This window comes from Chelonia mydas, chromosome 9, assembly GCF_015237465.2.
Source record: "Chelonia mydas isolate rCheMyd1 chromosome 9, rCheMyd1.pri.v2, whole genome shotgun sequence".
Taxonomy (NCBI): domain Eukaryota; kingdom Metazoa; phylum Chordata; order Testudines; family Cheloniidae; genus Chelonia; species Chelonia mydas.
Window position 1 is genome coordinate 66,269,321 of NC_057855.1, and position 19,692 is coordinate 66,289,012.

Sequence of the window (19,692 nt, forward strand, 5' to 3'; positions counted from 1 at the left end):
AGACATTAAGGGAAACACAAGAACCATTGCCAACTTGTCCACCTGTCTTAATGCTATAAAACAGGAGGAAGCCAAAGAAATTAGAGAGCACCACATTCAAGTTGCAGGCTAGCAAAGAAGCGAAGAATTTGGAAAAGGTCTAAAGGGGCATTAGACAAACAAGCATGTTGGCAGCTAAACTAGCAATAAGTTAATTAGATCATTGACCTTAATACTATGAGGCATAAATTGCTTACCAGCTGGCATCAGGAATAAGCATCTTCCCATTACATACCACTTTATGTTTTGCCAGATACACTATTTAGGGTGAGGCAATGATCACTTCTCTCTGAAATGTTCAATATTGTATACGTCAGAAACAGGATACCTTACACCAGTGGTCCACTCCAACGTAAAACAAATCCTTTTTTATATATTAAAGGATATTGGTATAGCAATTACAGAAAGTAACTGTAAGCATGTATGTAGAAAGCTTGCCTTGCTGCTGTGACAACCTATCTGGAAACAGAGGAAGACTCACATACTGTCCGTCTGAACCACAGCTGTCTCGGCCAAGCTGGAGCAATCAACATTTTTGCCCTGTACTGACTAATCTTCACCACTTTCTGAATTAACTGAAATGGAATTTTGGAAAAGTAGGCATCGAGCAGGGACTGACAGTCCCTCCCTGCTCTTCAACAGAATGGGAGACATTTCTTGCTGATTTTCTGTCTCAAAACATATCTACCTTGGGCTGACCCCAATGGGAAAAGATATTCTGATACTTGAACCTTTAGGGACCACTTGTAAATCTGAGAACGGTCCCTGATGAGACGACCTGCTAGCATATTGCTTTCCCCGACAAAGGCAGTGCCACCAAATAGATATTATGAAGAATGCACCTATCCCATAACCTGACCGCTTCAGCACAAGATTGGAATGAGTGAGGTCCCCCTTGTTTGTTCATTTAACACAGTTTTATTGTCCGCTGCAATGTGACCACCTTCCCTTGCACATGAGGGATGAACGACACGAGAGCCAAATGAATTGCCCTAAATTGTACCACACTGCATTGAAAGCTCTTTGCTTGCAAAACGCAGTGACCCTGGATTGTGAAGTAAGCTAAATGGACACCCCATCCTTTGTTGAAAGAATTTCATGTTATCATCACCAATGGCAAAGGGGGATTGAGCAGAACAACTCAGAACATTTTATCAGTTCATCCACCACCTCAGTGAAACCACAATACCCTGAAGCATGGTGACAAACACACGAAGACGGTCCCAGCTGCGTGTGTAAACTTGAGACGCCTATTGGTACATTGGACACGTTCTGAGATGAGCAAGGGGGGTTACATAAGCTATAGCTGCCATCAGGCCCATAAGAACCAGAAAGATGATCACCTCCTGGGTACTGACAGGCTTGAATTTGCAAAAAAAATAATTTCTTCTATTTTTTTAAACCTGTCATCCAGAAGAAAAGCTCTTCCTGTTTGAGTCCAGTATAGAACCTAAAAAAAAGGGAATTCTCTCAGATGGGCAGAGATTGACTTCTTGACATTGAGAAGCAGACCCAGAATCAAAGGAGACTAACCATGGTGTACTGCAACAGCACCTCAGGTGTAGCAGCTTTCAGCAGTCAATCATCCAAATATGGGTCAACAAAAAGACTGTTTTCTCAGATGTGCTGCTACCAAGGAAAGGAACTTCGAAAAAAGTGCGGTTGACAGGCTAAATGGGAGAATCTTGGATTGGAAATGGCACCCCTCCACCATGAACTGCAGGTATTTTTGATGACTGTATTAGATTGCAATATAAATATAAGCGTCCTTTAAATCTATTCTGAAAACTATCCTAAACTAAAGCTATACGAAGAACAAAAGTATAAAATATAACTATAAAACCAACAAGACGCTAAAATGGAGAAAATCGGAGATCCAAACGACCAGAGCAATTCACTTCTGACAGCAACTCAAGCAATAGAGGGTACAGTGCCCTCTTATATACCTTTGCCCTCAAAATATTCAAAGACACCGAGGTGAGAGGGGGCCACACACGCACTACAGCAGGCATTGCCTGTAGGAGGTTTTACCATTAGGCACCACCAGGGGGTGCAGTACCCCATTATTGGGAATACGCAGAGCCACTCGAAGAACACGTAGCTTTACAAGTATTTAGCACATTTTATATTGGTCACTTAAACCTTATATTTTTTCCACTTTGTAATGGATCACAGAATTCCTCACATCATTTAGAGTGGTACTTTTAATACTGGTGTGTCGTTGTACATTGCATATGCATATTTTACATTTCTCAGCTCGAAATATTACTTGTGGGAAAATGTATGCAAATTCTTTAAGAGGCACTGGGTTGGGGGGGTGGGGGGGAGATGTCCCATTTTCCAAGGCCCAAATCCTGAAGCCCAAACTCAGTACATCACTCCAAAATAAAAGTCAATTAGAATTTTCTGAGCAAGAGAGAGAGGATTTAGTGTACAATAAAGAGAAAGCACAAGGATATGACAGAACAGACTGTTTACTGCTAATAAATAAGGGACATCTAGTAAGTTTTCAGGCTAATTTATGGCTGGTGATATTTTTGGTCCAGAAAATAAATTTTTTCTTCATTAGGAACTTTATATTTGACTTGGCAATATGACATATTTGAAACTTCAATTGTAACATTTTATACCTTAAATCCTGAAGGTACTAAATGGAGTATCATTTTAAGAATATTTCACGGATTTAAACAATATTTAGTCATGTTTGAAATACTTAGTGAATGTATACATAGATACATACATGGCAATGCTATCCATGCAACGAACCACATATTATATAGAATTTACTGTCTTAAGGTCAACCAAGAATGGGGTGCCATTGTGCTAGGTACAGTAGAAATAATAACCACCATAACCTTGTCCCAAACTACTGCTCTCTAACTACATTAGACAAAGGGGAAAGGAAAGGAATACAACTTACAAGCAGAATGACCCAAACTATGGTTTACCAACTTCCTTAGTTGGATAATTCTTTTCGACCCTTTGGGTCAGTTTTTCTTAGAAGTGGGTTAGCGGGGGAAGAGGAAGAAAGCAGAGAAGATGGGGCAAAAGGAGAAAAGAGCATGAAGGTCAAGTGACCAAAAAGACAGACCTTAATTTAAACTGAAGAAAGCAGCCTGACTTCAGGTGTCAAATGACTCCTCTGTGTAGGCTGCTTCTGCATTTGTTACTGACAGCTTCAGTTTCTCTGACCCCAAGGCTGGTTCCTTCCTGGAGTTTCTTCTATATCCAGATCACATGGCTCAGGAAGAGAGAGAGCACTGAATGAGTCAGAAAGAGGTGTTTTTTTCACCCACACAGAGTTCCGGATATCACAAGCTTTGGGGATAGAGGGGTGGACTTTGGGTGGGCCACATCTCCTTTCCTCTGGCACTGGAGTACCTGATTAGGCTGCTTCTGATCCATGCTCACTAATCCATTGCCTCTAACTATTTTTAACATGGCATGCCCCTGAACAGCTAAGGAAGCTTTTTCCACAGACAAATGGTCACAAGAATTATCTTCCCTGATGTGAAATTTTATCTGAAAACTATTGTACAGAAGTGCAGAAAAAAAATCATCCTGAGCCAGCAATAAGTTTAAGGTCCTAAATACTGCAAACATGAAGCACTAAAAACAGGAGATTAGAAAGTCAAGACTCAGCCAGGTGACTCAATTAGCATGAACCCAAGTACACAAGATTAAATGAGAAAAAAAATTAAACCCCATTCTAAACAGCTTTTTCACACTAAGATGCAAGGATTTAAAATTCTCAGCTACCTCTGGGCAATAAGTAAATGTCCTGTTTGAAAAATAGGTATCTCTCCTTTGTAAACAATACAGTTTTATTTTCTTCTTGATAAACTAATGACAAGCAACCCATCTTCCATAAAGGTACAGAATCAGAAATAAAAAGGTTGGCACCATGCTCCGAAGTTGGACATGCTGAAAGAACTGAAAATTTGATGCTAATATCTACTCTAAAACTTTTCAAGCGTACTTCATGGACCAAGTATTGTTTCATTTATATATCTAGCTATTTGCAAATTATCAGCAGTGTACTATGCACTTCTTCTTAGATTTCTTATAGAAGGTACACTGTTCTCTCTTCACTCCTAACAATTAAATCAAAGAAGAGTGTCCAGTGAGACACTTGAGTATGGCTACACCTTGAGCTCGGGCTGAGATTTCCATCTTGAAGAGAAACACTCATGCTAGTTGTGACTGAGCTAGTGCACTAAAAATAGAGTGTAGCAACAGCAGTGGGAGAAGTTAGCTACCCCGACTATGTACCCATCCAATACCACAGGCACATACTTGGGGCAACGCCCACTACAGAGGCTATATTCTATTTGTAGTACGCAAGCTCAACCAGAGCTAGCATTAGTATGTTCCTCAAGCTGGAAATCACTTCCACCCCTAGCTCCAAGCATAGACCTACCATTAGCAGTCCCATGGATTTCTCAAAGCTTTCCATACTGCACCACTAAAAACAAAAATACAGCAAAGCTAATGTTCACACAATCTCTTTTTTGTGCAGAAGAGTCGTGTTCCCCAGCAGAAACATTCCCCTTCCATTTTTATACATCTCATGGATCATTTTTTGACAGTTTTGTTTTCAGTCTAATTTAAGGTGTCAGTTATATGGCAGAGATCCTGTCCTTTTTACTTACTTTGAAAGCACCAGTGCTAAAGCATCAGAGTAATTAGTCAAGTATGAGGAGAAAGTGGGTAGTTGTTGCAAGTTACCTAACTAGTCAAACATCTGAGTGCAAGTTCATTCCTCCATTCTACCTTCTGTATATTATTACACCATGCATATCTTTGGAGCAGGCCCACATATTACAATTAGTGAGGACAGATCATACCAAATCATAGAGACAAATATATTTATTCATTTGTGTAGCTATACTGTTAACATTTAACATTTGTGTTGGAAAAAAATAATTCAACACTAAAGATTTTACTTGGGGGAAAGAGACCGATAACTCAGGATCCCTTATTTATCCATGTCCTATTTCCAACCGCCAACACTCTACAATTCTTTACTTCGTCGTTATCTCCTCTTCATTAGAGAAGAGCTAGACACCATTAAGTAGTAATTACCACAAACCAAATGGCTGGTATCCCCAGGGGATTTAATGAAGTTGAAAGTAGAGCTGTCCTTCCCCACGCACCCAGGGCTATGCACCCAGCCCCCTTAAAGCCTTCCCAAAGTAACAGGTCAGGATTCAAAGCGAAAACTCAGGATCCAAATTCCAGAAGCACAAAATGGGGCAGCCCAGCACGTCTAATATTTCACAGCACTATGAATCCCAGCCCCATCAGCTGACAATAAGAAGCTTTTAACACCTGTTTCATTGTACTTTATCAGAATTACCATAAACATGTACAAGTTCTTTAAGGCTAAAGCATCAGAATGAGCTTTGCCAGATTACTCCTGTTATACATGTCTCACATCTTTAGTAATGATGAGCATTAACATGAGCTACTTATGCAGCCCCTTAAGTTAATTCTTTTTCCCCTCCGAGATAAAGGAGTTGAACAATTGAAGATGACTTGAAACAGGAGCTGGAATCCACCAACTGTTGCTTAAAGTAAAGATTTAATAAAGAAATATTTCTGTATGATTCAATGATTGCTTGATACTGCAAGGTTCTTTTGTCTGGTCTCTAGTAATGCTCCCTAGAATATCTTATTCTCTACACAACAAAATAATGATATAGAGGTTTTGGCAAAGAAGCCACCCCCCTGTTGAGATGGCATTACAGGAAAATAGCTGTCTAAGCTGTATAATTCAAGGAGATCTTTTAGAATTAAAGTATCTGTTAATCAGTTTTTAAAGCTATGGTGTTCAAAACCCAGAATAATATGCAAAACGTTCCTCAACCAAAGGGAGTGACTAATCTTCTGTACAGCTTTGATAAGTTACAAGAAACAGGTTTATCACAGAAGACTGGTTATGATTAATATGCAGCTCCTAAAGCTCCTTAGCTTTGTACAGTCTCTAACTGAGACTAATAAAGATAGGTTAGGCATTTTTCATATTCCCATTTCACCCATGACTTATATCTAATAGGATTTAGTATGCATTGGGTATTGTGTCAGGGACTGCACCCCCTGCTATAAAATCCTTTTTTGTACTTTTAAGAGAAATTATGAAATTTCTATTTTTGTTTCATTTTAACTCTCGTTATCAGCCATACTTACTACTTCTAACAGGATACAACTCGTCAGAATGAAATTATTCTATTTTATTTAAATAAATAGCTTCACTTGACCTAGACATTTTGCGATACTGATGCAAAATATAGTAGCGCAAAAACTGCATGTTCATGAGATAGTCTGGATCTCTTTCACACTCCCTCGGTCAGCAGTGCACAAGCCTGGAGCATTAGCTTTCTGCTAATGAATTTCCAGGATAAAGTCATCATGGAGAAATAATATGCCATGCTTATATGCCCACACTTCCAGCCAGACAATCAGTTATGCCTATAGCAACTGATATAGGTATGAAAATGAAAGATAGGTGTCTAGAAACAAGGCATCTTGATTCTTCAGCATGCCAGCTGTGGAAAGTATGAAAATCAACCTGCTGACAAATAAGCAATGCTCTTACATTGGGGGAAAGGGTGAATTCTCTTTCATGCACAATACCACACTTAAAAACAAGAATTGAAATGTTGGAACAGGATACCTTTAACAAAACACTATGAATCTGTACATTATTACACATATATGCTGCTTTTTATATGAAATGTGTACTTTTCTACCCACTTCTTTACACGTCATTAAAGATAAGCAACTGAAGAATAAAATGGCATCAGAATTATCTTTTGTATTCCCAAAGTCAGAGTAATGATTTAAAAGAAAAAGCATCAGGCTTTAGCACCTCAAATTAGAAGGTCTATAGTAGAGAGGAACATAGAAGAGGCAAAACTGAAAAGCTCCTGCTAGCCTAAAGTAATCTGAAAACCAGTTTTGACTATTAGTTAGGAACATGATGCCTGTAGCAAGATGGCACTACTGTGCTTGGTATGCCAGTTAAGTTTGAGGCTAGCACCCTCTGTGGCAGCTGGTCCGGGCAACATATGACTGGGACATTACCCATCTGATAAAACTAAAGGGGGGGAGCTACTCCAGACATCAAAGACCAGCTGTGCTAATTAGCCAAGCTTCATCAAACACTTGGATTTCATGGAAATCTAAGCACTTGTATGTGACCTAGGAGTTGGCTCATGTGGTAGCTCTCAAGTTAAATTGCCATCCCTTCACAGCAGCCAGGACAGGATGCTTCGAGGAGGTATATAAAGTTGCAGCCATTTGGACCTTCAAAAACAAAACAAAAAACCCCCTCTTGTCATTGTTCACCATTCACAGCAAAATGGCTGTTTCCTTATATCTAAAGCATCAGGAATACCTACTGTCTGGTACTATTTAAACAGCAATTAGTTTACCTATACAAAACTATTACATACATACATCAGTTTTAAGTTGTGGCTTTTCGTTTGCATCAAATGTTGTAATAGGCTGTACAGCTACAATTTTTTGCTTCATTCATTTCCATAATGCCTTTCAGAATGGTTGTTTTCACTGCATATGTCACAGCGAGTGCAGACAATAAAAATACTCCATTACCTTAATTTAAAAACATCTACCTTCATGAAAAATTCCCCTTTCCCCCATATAGTCATTAACTATTTGGTTGCACTGGGTTTGCTACCAAATGACATTATCCAGTTCTATGCTTTTGTTATTTAATTGGAATATATATGGCATGATACAAGGGATGGCAAAGGCAATCCTGGTGTGACTTATTTCTTATCTTATTCCATTGTTTACTCAAATCCTCCACCTTGAAGATACAATGCTCACAAATAATCACTGAACATTTTAAAAAGAGTGAAGTGATTTTCTGAATAAAGAGTGGTTTCAGAGTAGCAGCCGTTAATTTGCCAAATTAATTACATTCAAACTCCTTGTTCTGCAGTCAATTTTATTTGTTTAGATTTGTGGAGTATGTCCCAAATTCAACTACTCTACACTCTGGGTGACATAACAGTTTAACTTAGTTTCATCATCATTCTGACAATTAAACTGCTCACCCCACACTAAGCTGCACTATTACTAACCACTAAAATTTTTAAAACAAAATGAAAAACTTAAATTCCTCAAATATCACCCAAATGCTTTAAGTAAAGCTAGACCTCTGCAGCATATCTGGAAGGTTAATCTAGGTGAAACAAGATCCAAAGCCAAGGAGCTTTCAAACTGAACACCCTGCCAACAGCCCCAAACATATTTACAAGGAAGCTCTGCTTTAGGAGCTTCTGCTCATCTCAGCTGAAATACCATGACACAAACTAAGGTGGACTCTTGGGTAACCATGACCCAAACTATTTAGCATTTCCAGGAGGTCAACATCATCATCTTGGAAGCTCGAAAGCTAGCCAGGGCAGCTCAGGTTGTAATCAATCAATCAATACTGTAGCCCTGAATGGAATATTAGAACTTTAAAGAAGTCTCTGAAGTGTAAAGAAACTTCCTAAAAGCATAGTCATCTTAAAAATTAAGTACTTTCCCTGCTATAACAGTCCTATATTACCTATATTGCCAATTGATTAGTGGTAATTATGGAAAGAATGGATTTTTTTTTTTTTTTTTGTGAAGCTAAACAGGGCCTGGGTCTATACATTTATCAGCAATCAAAGGAAGGTCCTGATTCAGCATGAAGTAGGGTTGCCAGTCCTCCAGGGTTATCCTGGAGTCCATGAATTAAAGATTAATCTTTAACTAAAGATTATGTCCTGTGATGAAACCTCCAGGAATATATCCAACCAAAATTGGCAACCCAAGCATGAAGTGATGGGACTCGTGGTTCAGTAGGTGTCTCTTTCCTCCAAGCACACAGTAAGAGTGCCCAAGTAAGATTTTAGAGAGCCAAACTGCTACAATCCCTCATTCATCTAATATATGAAAGCTGCAATCCAAAGCCCCACTTTTCACAATCCATGCAAACCAAGTGTCCTGGCAAGTTTTTAAACTTGTTTTCTGTGTTCTGCTTACCTAAACACATCCTTGCATTCTCAGCTGGAGAAATGCTCTGATCTGCCACAATCTGTTATACAAAATTGCTGATGCAGAATGGCACAGCTGACATTTCACCCAGTGGTGGGTGCACTACAGTAGTTATAACATGTTTTGATATCTTAAGATGGAATGCTTTAATACTTAGCTAAAAATCTGTTAAGATAATGAGACAGATGTTAGGACAAAAGTTACACTTCACCAGGTTGTGTTAAAATGCGACAGAAAATGTAATATTCAACTTGAAAAAGCTGGGGAGAAATCCATTTGTTAGCTCACCAAAATAAGAAATATATGAATTGTAGACATATTCCTTTTTCAGAAGTGGACCTCAGGATTTGCAAAGTAAATGTCTACTGAAAAAAGTCTCTTTAAAGCTAACGAAGCAAGCCTTTAACAAATATGCATTGTTGTTTTAAAACAAATTAGTTCCTGATTTTTTCCATCCTTAGGAGATGGAGAACTACTTAGTGCTCAGCAGAATTTCCAGGAGTAAAAGCTTGCTTTGTTAAATCAAGGATGGTCAAAAATCGGGCATTGCCCAGGCGGTCAACTAACTCATCAATATGGGGTATGGAGTATGCATCAAATTTGGATCTCTCGTTTAGCCGGCGAAAGTCATTACAAAACCTAGTGTTGCCATCGGGTTTGGGCACCAACACAAATTGGGCTCGACCATTGACTGTGGGACTCTTCTATGACTCTCAGTTCCAACCTCCTTTTTACCTCCACCTTGATCTCCTCCCTTTTTGCCAAAGGGACCTGGTAGGGCCTTAAAGTTACCTTTGCCCCGGGGTCTGTGACAATATGGGGATATGCTTCGGTGGTCCAGCCTGGTTTGGTTGAAAACACGTCCTGGTATCGGCTAATCATCTCAGTTATCTCCTTATTCTGTTTCAGTGTCAGATCAGGGGATATCCTGATCTGCTCATGAAGGTTATTTCCCTGGATCGGGGCCTCTTGGGCCACTACACATGCCTCTTGCTGGTGCCAAGGTTTCAAGAGGTTAATGTGATAAATCCGTTCTTGTTTTCAGCATCCTGGCTGCCACACCTTGCAGGTTACTTCCACACAGGTTCAACCACCTCATAGGGCCCCTTCCACTGGACCAGAAGCTTGCTTTCTGCCGTAGGTACCAACACCATCACCCAATCCCCTGGTTGAAACGGTCGGACTTTTGCCTAGCGATTGTAATGGATTCGTTAGGCCTCCTGCGCCTTTTCCAAATGTTCCCGTACAATAGCGGCGACCAGGGCTATCCGGTCTCGCATCTGAAATATGTGTTCTGCTACATTTCTCCCCTCATTGGGTTCCTCTTCCCAGATCTCTTTAGCGATATCTAGTATGCCACGGCGCTGGCGCCCACATAATAACTCAAAGGGGGAAAACCTAGTTGAGGCCTGAGGTACCTCCCAGATGGTGAACATAAGGTAAGGTAGTAGGGTGTCCCAATCCTTCCCATCCTGACTTACCACCTTCCTTATCATAGCCTTGAGGGTTCAGCTAAACCTTTCCACCAGCCCATCGGTCTGCGGATGATAGACCGAAGTCCTCAGGGTATGTATGTGGAGCAGTGTACAGAGGTCCTTCATTAGCTTCAACATAAATGGGGTCTGTTAATATCTCCTCTGGTAGCCCCACTTGGGCAAAGATCCCCACCAGCTCTTTGGCTATCATTTTAGAGGCTGTGCTCCACAGGGGGACAGCTTCTGGGTAGCGAGTAGCATAGTCCAAAACAACAAGTTTGTATTGGTGGCCCCGCGCCGTCTTCTCCAGGGGTCCCACGAGGTCCATGGCTATTCGCTCGACCTCTATGATGGGAAGGGGTACTAAAGGTGCCCTCAAGTGGGAACGGGGATTGTGCAGCTGACACTCTGGGCAGGATGCACAGTACCTCCATACTTCATGTACTCCAGGCCAGAGGAACCGTCGTAGGACCCGTGCCAGGGTCTTCTCTACCCGCAAATGCCCCCCAAAAAGATGACTATGGGCAAGACTTAATACAGCGTTCTAGTGTTTTTGAGGTACTAGGATTTGCTGTACCTTCTGTCCTTGTACTGGTGCAACCCAATGTAAGAGATCCTTCTTCATTATGAAGTAGGGTCATTGTCCCTGGGTTTTCCCTTCTACAGGAACCCCATCTACTTCTATCACCTCCTTCCTAATGTTGTCGTACCTTCGGTTCAGCCTGGTCCCATCCAAATTTCCTCTCCGAGGCTAATCTGCCCGAGTTCTAAGGGGCCAGTCTCTGTTGCCTCTACTGGTTAAGAGGCATTAGGGTGGGGGTCAGATAGAGTGCTTCTCTCTCCTGGGTGGCCTCCTGTTCAGCTGCTCGGGTCTGCCTACCTACGAGAGCGACCCTCTGGCTTTGGGCTAGTATTCGGGTTCCCAAGGCCTTAGCTGTCCTCCTTTCCCTTTTCATCTTTCTACCCTGTCTGGGAGTGGAGAACAAATCTGGGGATATTTCAGAGAAGACTGGGGGTTGACAGTCTACTGTGGATGCCTCACTAATTTCAGGGTTCCCCTCTTTCTCCAATCTTCCTACTGGGAGTAAGACTCCAAACCCTGTGAAGTCCCTTCCTATGAGCACCGGGTATGGGAGTTTAGGGACTACACCTGCTGCTACCTCAGTAGTGTTCCCCTGGATTTCATTTTTTACTGGGGTGGTGGGGTAGTAACAAACTGTCCCATGGATGCATGTTTTCCCTGTACGTTTAGCCCGCAGCAGCTGACTAAGCTTCACGAGCTTCCCCGAGATAAGCGTGATAGCACTCCCCGAATCAACCAGTGCTATGGTCTCTACCCCATTTAGTTTCACTGGTCCGGTGTACATATGTGGGGTTAGTGAGACCCCCCCCAACAAGGTGGATTAGGGAGCATTTGTCTGCCCAGTTCCCCAGGTTACACTGCATAGGCTCCTCGGCATTGTAACACTGTGCAGCTGTGTGTCCCCACTCCCCGCAGGCCTACCATCTGTATGGAACCTAGGCATTCCCCGGTCTCTTGGTTTGGGCCTTCTAACATCACAATCCTCTTCCCCCTCAGTGCTCCGACTCTTTGTGGCTTCCGGTGGGCCTTCAGCCCCTCTCTTTTTCCACCTGGGCTCTCCTGGTGGCCCAGTCACCCGAGCCCTAGGGCTTGGTGCTGCTAGTTTAACCCCGGGTACCTCTTCCTTAACTGGTCGGGTCAGCTCCCTTGCTGTCCTTCGCCTCTCTACCAGTGCGACAACTTCATCAATGAGGGTTCGTTCTGGCTTAGCCATGCACCAAGATCTGGTGGTAGTCCCCTCATGTATCGATCGATGACCAGAACCTCTAGTAGTTATACCAATAAAATAAAAACCAGCAGGATCTTATTAAAGGGAAAAAGGCAAAATACCACATTTATTGTGAATACAGAAAGAATCATACTAAGCAGTTATAGCTATAATCTTCCATTCAATCTCATATTTATTCACACATTCATTCATACATACATACATACATACACACACACACACACAAGTTCTGCAAGGTTGTTATCATAGTTACCAGCCTTAGAGTTGCTCATGCCAAGCCACTGGCCAGGTGGCCTGGACACGAGGAGGGAGCAGGGCCTTGTCAGATGCACATCTGATGCTCCTGGAAGTTGGTTTGCAGAATCAGACCCCAAAGTTCTCACTTTCCACAGTCCATTTTTATAGGAATTTCTTCCTAGGCCAGTCTATGAGAATTGCTTCATCATGCTGTTGCTGAATCAATCAGCAGATGGCACATTCCTGACGGCTCCGTGCTGCCAGATGTTATCTTGTTCTTTGGTTCTCCCATTCTTGAGGCTGTTGGGTGGATTCCAGTCTGCCCTCCGGGGGTCCTCTGGTTATTTCCACTTGACAACTTCTTCAGCCGATGGACACTGGATTCTTAGGCTGGCACCTCCCTGATCATTCAGTTATTATCCACACCAAGCATCCATCCACATACATCCTCTATCTCTATTTTAATCACAATTGTTAATACAACAAAAGGGCGGGGAGTCTCTGGGTGCTGTTTCTGTTGTTAGATTATTGCTTTGAGTCTCTCTCTCTGTGAATTGCTTTGAGAACAGACTCTGTCTTAGAATGTACTAACGCAATTAGCAGCTTGCAAGTTGCACACAGAGAGGGAGAGAAACAGTACCAAAAACCAAGAGACCTCTTAATTAGTAATACCCTGGAATTTAAACTATGGGGAATCAAACTCATTTGTGATTTTAATACAGAACTTCTTTAATATGATCCAACATAGTACGTCCTCCGGACTCCAGGACTCAGTTTGCAACCACTTTCGTGTGAGATGGTGGAGGTCATATAATTGGGACCACGGGGTTTTGTTTTCCTGGTGCCTCCACTCATGATATCGCTGGGCCCGCACTGCGGTTGTTACCCCAGATCTGGCCAAGATCTCTGCTTTCAGCTGGAGGTAGTCTGCTGCAGCTTCTTAAGGCAAATCATAGTCGGCCTTCTGGGCCTCCTCACACAGGAATGGGGCAAGGATGCCAGACCACCGATCTTGAGGCCAGGCCTCCCGTAGGGCTGTCCTCTCAAAGGCCAGGAATATGCCTCTATGTCATCCTCCCCCATCATTTTCTGCAGGCAATTGCTGGCCCATATGATCCTCGTCCCATCATGGCCGTGGTTCATCTCCATAACGGCCTTCACTTGATTTACCAGTTCCCACAACACAGTACAGTCTTGAGCAGCCTGGTCCATCAACAGGCGATTGGTCTCCTACTGCAGCCGCACTGTCTCCTGTTGGGCGGCTGCGGGGACATGGGTAGCCTCCTGCTGGGCAGCCATGGCTTGTATCAGTGCCCGCACTACGTCTTCCATTGTGGTGAAAAAAAAATAAACCCGCTCCCCGCCCCCTCTTTTTTTCCTTCCCCAAACACCCTCCTCCTTCCGCCGTGCTGTGCACACCAGATCCCACTGCTCACACCAGTTGTGACAAAGTTCATCCTTTGCACTGGTGGGTCCTACGCTTATTGGCGGATTTGCTTGCCTCAGAGGTTCACAGCAGCCCTCAGTTAGGCCACTTTCGTGGCTCAGTCTGCCTTTCACTCAGTTAGCCTCATTACTGGCCAGCATGGGAAAAAGGAAGAACAATAACCCCCGCAGTCTCTGCTGATCCACCTAGTGGATCGGGGAACAGGCCAGAGACCTTCCCCTCTGGTGGAACCCAGAGTCCAGTTCAACTCCTCCAGTATCAAGTAGGGAGTTGGAGGAATGGGGGGGAACTCGGGCCCACACTCTACTCCAGGTTCCAGCTCAGGGCCCTGTGGATTGCAGCTGTCTACAGTGGCTCCCGTAACAGCTGCATGACAGCTACAACTCCCTGGGCTACTTCCCCATGGCCTCCTCCCAACACCTTCTTTATTCTCACCACAGGACCTTCCTCCTGATGTCTGATACTGCTTGTACTTTTCAGTCTTCCAGTAGTATGCCTTCTCACTCTCAGCTTCTTGCACCTCTTGCTCCCAGCTCCTCGCACGCACACCACAAACTGAAGTGAGCTCCTTTTTTAAACCCAGGTGCCCTGGTTAGCCTGCCTGTCCTAATTGATTCTGGCAGCTTCTTGATTGGCTGCAGGTGTTCTAATCAGCCTGTCTGCCTTAATTTTTTCCAGAAAGTTCCTGATTTTTCTGGAACCTTTCCTGTTACCTTACCCAGGGAAAAGGGACCTACTTAGCCTGGGGCTAATATATCTGCCTTCTATTACGCTCCTGTAGCCATCCTGTAGCCATCTGTCACACCATACAGAAATCTTGTCAACTTTCAAGAATATTTTTCATCCAACCTTTCAACTCTTAGTGTGGTTACTTATAGCTTTACTATGCAACTTTAAAATTATTCTTAAGTCAGAAAATTGACCGGGGTCATCATGATCTTTCCAAACTCACCCCCACTGAACTGCATGTGACTTCATCTCAAGGTTTAAAACTGTAAGTCTATGAAGTCTTATTTCCAACTATTTGATATCGTCTCAACACCCTATCAAATCAATCTGCAGCTAATTACTCAGGTAACAAAAAGGTAAAGAATACCATCTCTTTCAGACATTACTTTTTTAGCAGGTGAACTTCAATTCAATTATGAAAAACAGCAGTTTCAATTAATTTTACTGTATTCATTCTTGATTAAACTTCTGTCTAAAATATTTGATCAAAGATCTGATCTGACCTTAACCCATTTAGATTCCTGATAGCAGGACAAGATTTTTGGTTTTTTATTTTTGTTTCTTCAGTTCTGTTTGTTCCAAAAATATTGTTCATTTTTACTGGACTCGCATAAACAATGAGGAAACAAATGAGTTTTTATATATATATAACTGAAAAATAATAAGATAAGTAAAACCTTTGAAAGTTGATTAGCATCCAAACAAAAGTTAAAATACATACTGAATTATTTTAGAGATTTTATTTACTCAAGTGATCATCATTTGAAAGCAAAGGGTTGGTTACAGGTATTTTCAAAGCTACTTTTAATCTTCCTAAATTCAAGAACAGTACAATTCAATGTGGCACCATGCTTGGAAGTTGTGTGTTCAGTTGACTGTCAAAATCTTCAGGCTCCGAGTTTTGCTTTTCCCCCTTTAAATTTATAGCAGGAAATGAGTTTTCCTCCAAATCTGCTTTCTTCCACATCTGCTGTGCTATTTTTCCCTTTTTTATTAGTCAAGTTTAACTTTTTAGTCAGGTAAAAGTTGTAGATAAATTTAAGTTTTTTTCATAAAAGTTTCAATAAATTATTCTTTACATTTTCATCTCCTCACCTGAAACATTAAACTTCTTTATACAGATCATTCCCATCAACTAAAAATCATACTAACTTGGAAGGTTTCAAGAAATATTAGTCCCAAAACCACTTCTTGGTAACTACTGAGATTTAAATTACCTGCAACTAATAAGCTCTCTTCAAGAGTTCTACCTCATGGCTTGTAAGATGAATTCACCAGCATGACATCTAAGTTTTATATCTGTAAATTCATGACATGAACAGCAATGCTTTAAGAAGTTGGTACTTGTGCTTATACAAATACACAAAAAAAGGCAAGCAGCACCGATAGTTCCTCCTGCTTGGCTGTTTTATTGCGGTATTAATAGAAAAAAATGAAATATTCTAAAAGAAAGGCTATAATACTCTGCTTTCAGCAACTAAAGTATAAGAAAATACTGCCAAACAAATCAAGACAAGCAGTAAGGTTTACAATGTGCTACCTAATATAAAATTAGTTTATTACAGAACCTCAAGCTTGTATACTAGTTCCATTATTTTCTCTCGTATCTGACATTGCCTATATTAAAAGAAAATTTATTAACAAACATTTCCTAAAAGCTGAAATCATTCAGTACAGCAAAGCATGATTTCTCTGACAAACTGTGTCCCTTCAAATTTTAACACGACTGTATTGTAATCTTTTCAGAAAAGATTACATATGTATGTGTAGGTTCCTACTTCATGGGAGAACAATGGGCTTTTTAACAGATCGAGTATCACCCAGGCAGCTCCTGACATTATCACCTGTTGGAGTGTGACTACCATGGGGCAGAAAGAGGTTTTATAAAGTGTTGATAACCAAACTATTTTATACCAAAATTTCGTTAAAAAGTTTATAGTCTGATATGATAATATGGGGAGCTGTTAGGGAAAAATTAATGGACCAATTGTGTCCTCGACTATTTTGCTGAGCACATAGTTATTTAGAAATCTGATTACCATTTCATGAATATCAAAGTACACTCACCTGCTAAAGACTCAGCACACCTGCCCACTGTTTTGATTAATAATATTTGATAGACATGCCGGTTTGTTACATGTGTAATCACAGATGCCACTCAACTTAATAAAGTCACCAAAAAGATGTCATGAGCAGTGAAAAGATGCTCACTCCAACATGGTAACATCCTGTTCAAGAGAGACCTGAGGATTGTATTATTTACCAATGTTACTCTAAACAAAAGTGCATTGTTGTAACCTTCAAGAAACAAACAATCAAGAGAAAAGAAATGTGCAATGGTTTGGTTTGCGTGCTTCGGGGGGGCGGCTGTCTTTTAGCAATTCTACTCCTCTTTCAAGGCTCGACGTATTTGTTATACAATCTTCAAAGCGACTTCCTAGAATCCTCGGGATTTTCCTCATTTTATTAGGAATGCTACCAGTTTCCCTTCCCTTCCTTAAATTATATTCTCTCAGGACTGCCTTTAGATTAATTCACACATGGAAAAAATTTGTTTGTGTTGTCCCCTTTCCCAGTTTCTACAGCAGGGGTGGGCAAACTTTTTGGCCGAGGGCCACATATGGGTGGAGAAATTGTATGCAAGGCCGGGGTAGGGGGTTAGGGTGCGGGAGAGACTGCGGGGTGTGGGAGGGGGTGTGGTGTGCAGGAACAGGCTCAGGGCAAGGGATTGGGGCACAGGAAGGAGGCAGGGTGTATGAGGGGGCTCAGGGAAGGGGGTTGGGGTGCAGCAGGGGTGCGAGGTGCAGGCAGGGGGCTTAGGGCAGGGGTGCAGCAGGGGTGCAAGGTGCAGGCAGGGGGCTTAGGGCAGGGGTGCAGCAGGGGTGCAAGGTGCAGGCAGGGGGCTTAGGGCAGGGAGTTGGGGAGCAAGGTCAGGACAGGTCTGGGCTCCAGCCTGGCGCCGCTTTCCCAAAGCGGCTCCGGGGTGGCAGCGGCACACACCGGGGCCAGGGCAGGCTCCCTCCCTGCCTGCCCCGGCCCCATGCCGCACTGCTCTGGGAAGCGGCAGGAACCACATCCCTGCGTCGCCCCTGGGGGGAGTGGGGGGCACAGGACTCCACATGCTCCCCTTGCCATGCCTCCACGTACCTCCCGCAAAGCTCCCACTGGCCACTGTTCCGCATTCCCAGCCAATGGGAGCTGCAGGGGGCAGTGCCCGGAGGCAAGGGCAAAGCACTGAGCCCTCTGCGCCTGCGCCTTCCCCCTCCCCCTCGGTCCCCGGGACATGGTGCCGGCCGCTTCTGAGAGCGGCACGGGGCCTGCGGCACCACAGGAGGGCAATCCCATGGGCCGGAGCCAAAGCCCTGACAGGCCAGATCCGGGCTGCAGTTTGCCCATCCCTGTTCCACAGCATAAACAGAAAAATTAAGTAGGATTGGCCATTTCACTCATTCTCCCCAGAATGGAAATACCTTATAATACACAGGCTGCTATATCACTACTCTGATATCACATCCGAAGAAGCATTTGAAATAACGCTATTTACAAGCCAAAGAGCACAGCAAGTAGACAAACTTTTTAACTTCTATTCTGAATGAGGTCAAACCAGCAGCCGTGTCATTTATAACACTTGCATATCTCAAATGGCCTTTGAACATGTAAAATGCTGATGCACCAATTATTAGACCTTATAAAACAAAAAATTGAAATTTATGGTTCATAACACAAGACTACACAGCAAAGGAATCACTGAAGTGATTCAAACAGAAAAAACACTGCAGCAGACTTCTAAGTAACTTTTCAGATGAGTGTTTGGTTTAATGTCTTCTTGAAACGACACTACCAGTTACATCAAGAGATATCCCGGCTCCAGGCTGTCACTTAAAACGTACATTTTTAATTACACCGTACTTAAAAAAATTTAAAAAAAAAAACTCTTTTGCCAAACTATCCTCACTTCCTGAGTCTATTCCCACAACAAAATAATGTATTTGTTTAGCAAACCATATAGAGGTGCTGACTGCATCTAGGGTCAATGACACTGATTCAATCTCAGACTTTACTTTTTCCACAAAAATCCATATTATGTCATCACTGCGTCTCAATTTTACATGTGAGTTCGAGTTCAACATTAGATTTGCTTTCTTCTATTCCGCAATACTTTTGACCTCACTAATGCTAATCCAGCCACAACAGACTTCATATATATAATGACTTTATTGGCAAAGCAATGAGGTGTTAACACACACTAAGTGACAAAAGTGAACTTCTTGTTTTGACAAATGTCAAAACAGAAGACACTCCCAATGAAACATTAAAACCATAGTTCCTGGAAAGCCTCATGTCATGCTTGAAGTCTGCATGATTACTCTAAGTTTCTCATAGCTCCAAGTGATATCCTAAAGCAGATTTGTTTGTACTGGACTATGCGCCACTGGCGAATACCAAGGTCTACATGAGACACAATAAGCTCAAGACCAACTGAATTTCTTAACTATGAATCAAGTATTACTTTTGCTGTAAAAAGCAAAACCTGCCTCAACTGCATATAGAAGGCCTGATTCAAAGTCTGTTGTCAACAGTAAGACTCCCAATGAATTAAACAGGCTTTGAATCAGATTGAGAGTTTACAGTAAATTAATAATTTCTTACAACTTTTTCCCCTAAACTATTAAGCTGATAACATGATAAAACAAGCACCATCTGGCATGTGTTAAGGGTGCATAAAATATGATGAAATAACTCAATTTTAAGCCTAAATTCTACAATATAAACATGTACTTAGGAAAAACACTACCATATTTGTACTCACCGCAACTTTACCTCCAACTATCTGCATGCAGTGGTCAGCGAAGAATGGTTATAGTGTGAAAAAAAAACAAAAAACATAGCAAAGTTA

At 42.1% G+C, this 19,692-nt stretch overlaps 1 protein-coding gene across 10 annotated transcripts in view; it reads right to left on the minus strand.

The window, feature by feature from the left end:
- The window catches only part of DIAPH2 (diaphanous related formin 2), an 811,416-nt gene that overhangs the window by 725,406 nt on the left and 66,318 nt on the right, over positions 1–19,692 (minus strand). For 8 of the 10 annotated variants that reach the window (XM_037908252.2, XM_037908255.2, XM_037908256.2 and 5 more), the window contains one exon: positions 19,606–19,626. The exons of the other annotated variants lie outside the window; for them this stretch is intronic. In XM_037908252.2, coding sequence (XP_037764180.1) covers positions 19,606–19,626 — 21 coding nt within the window. The remainder of the gene's footprint in view (positions 1–19,605; positions 19,627–19,692) is intronic. 10 annotated transcript variants of the gene reach the window in all.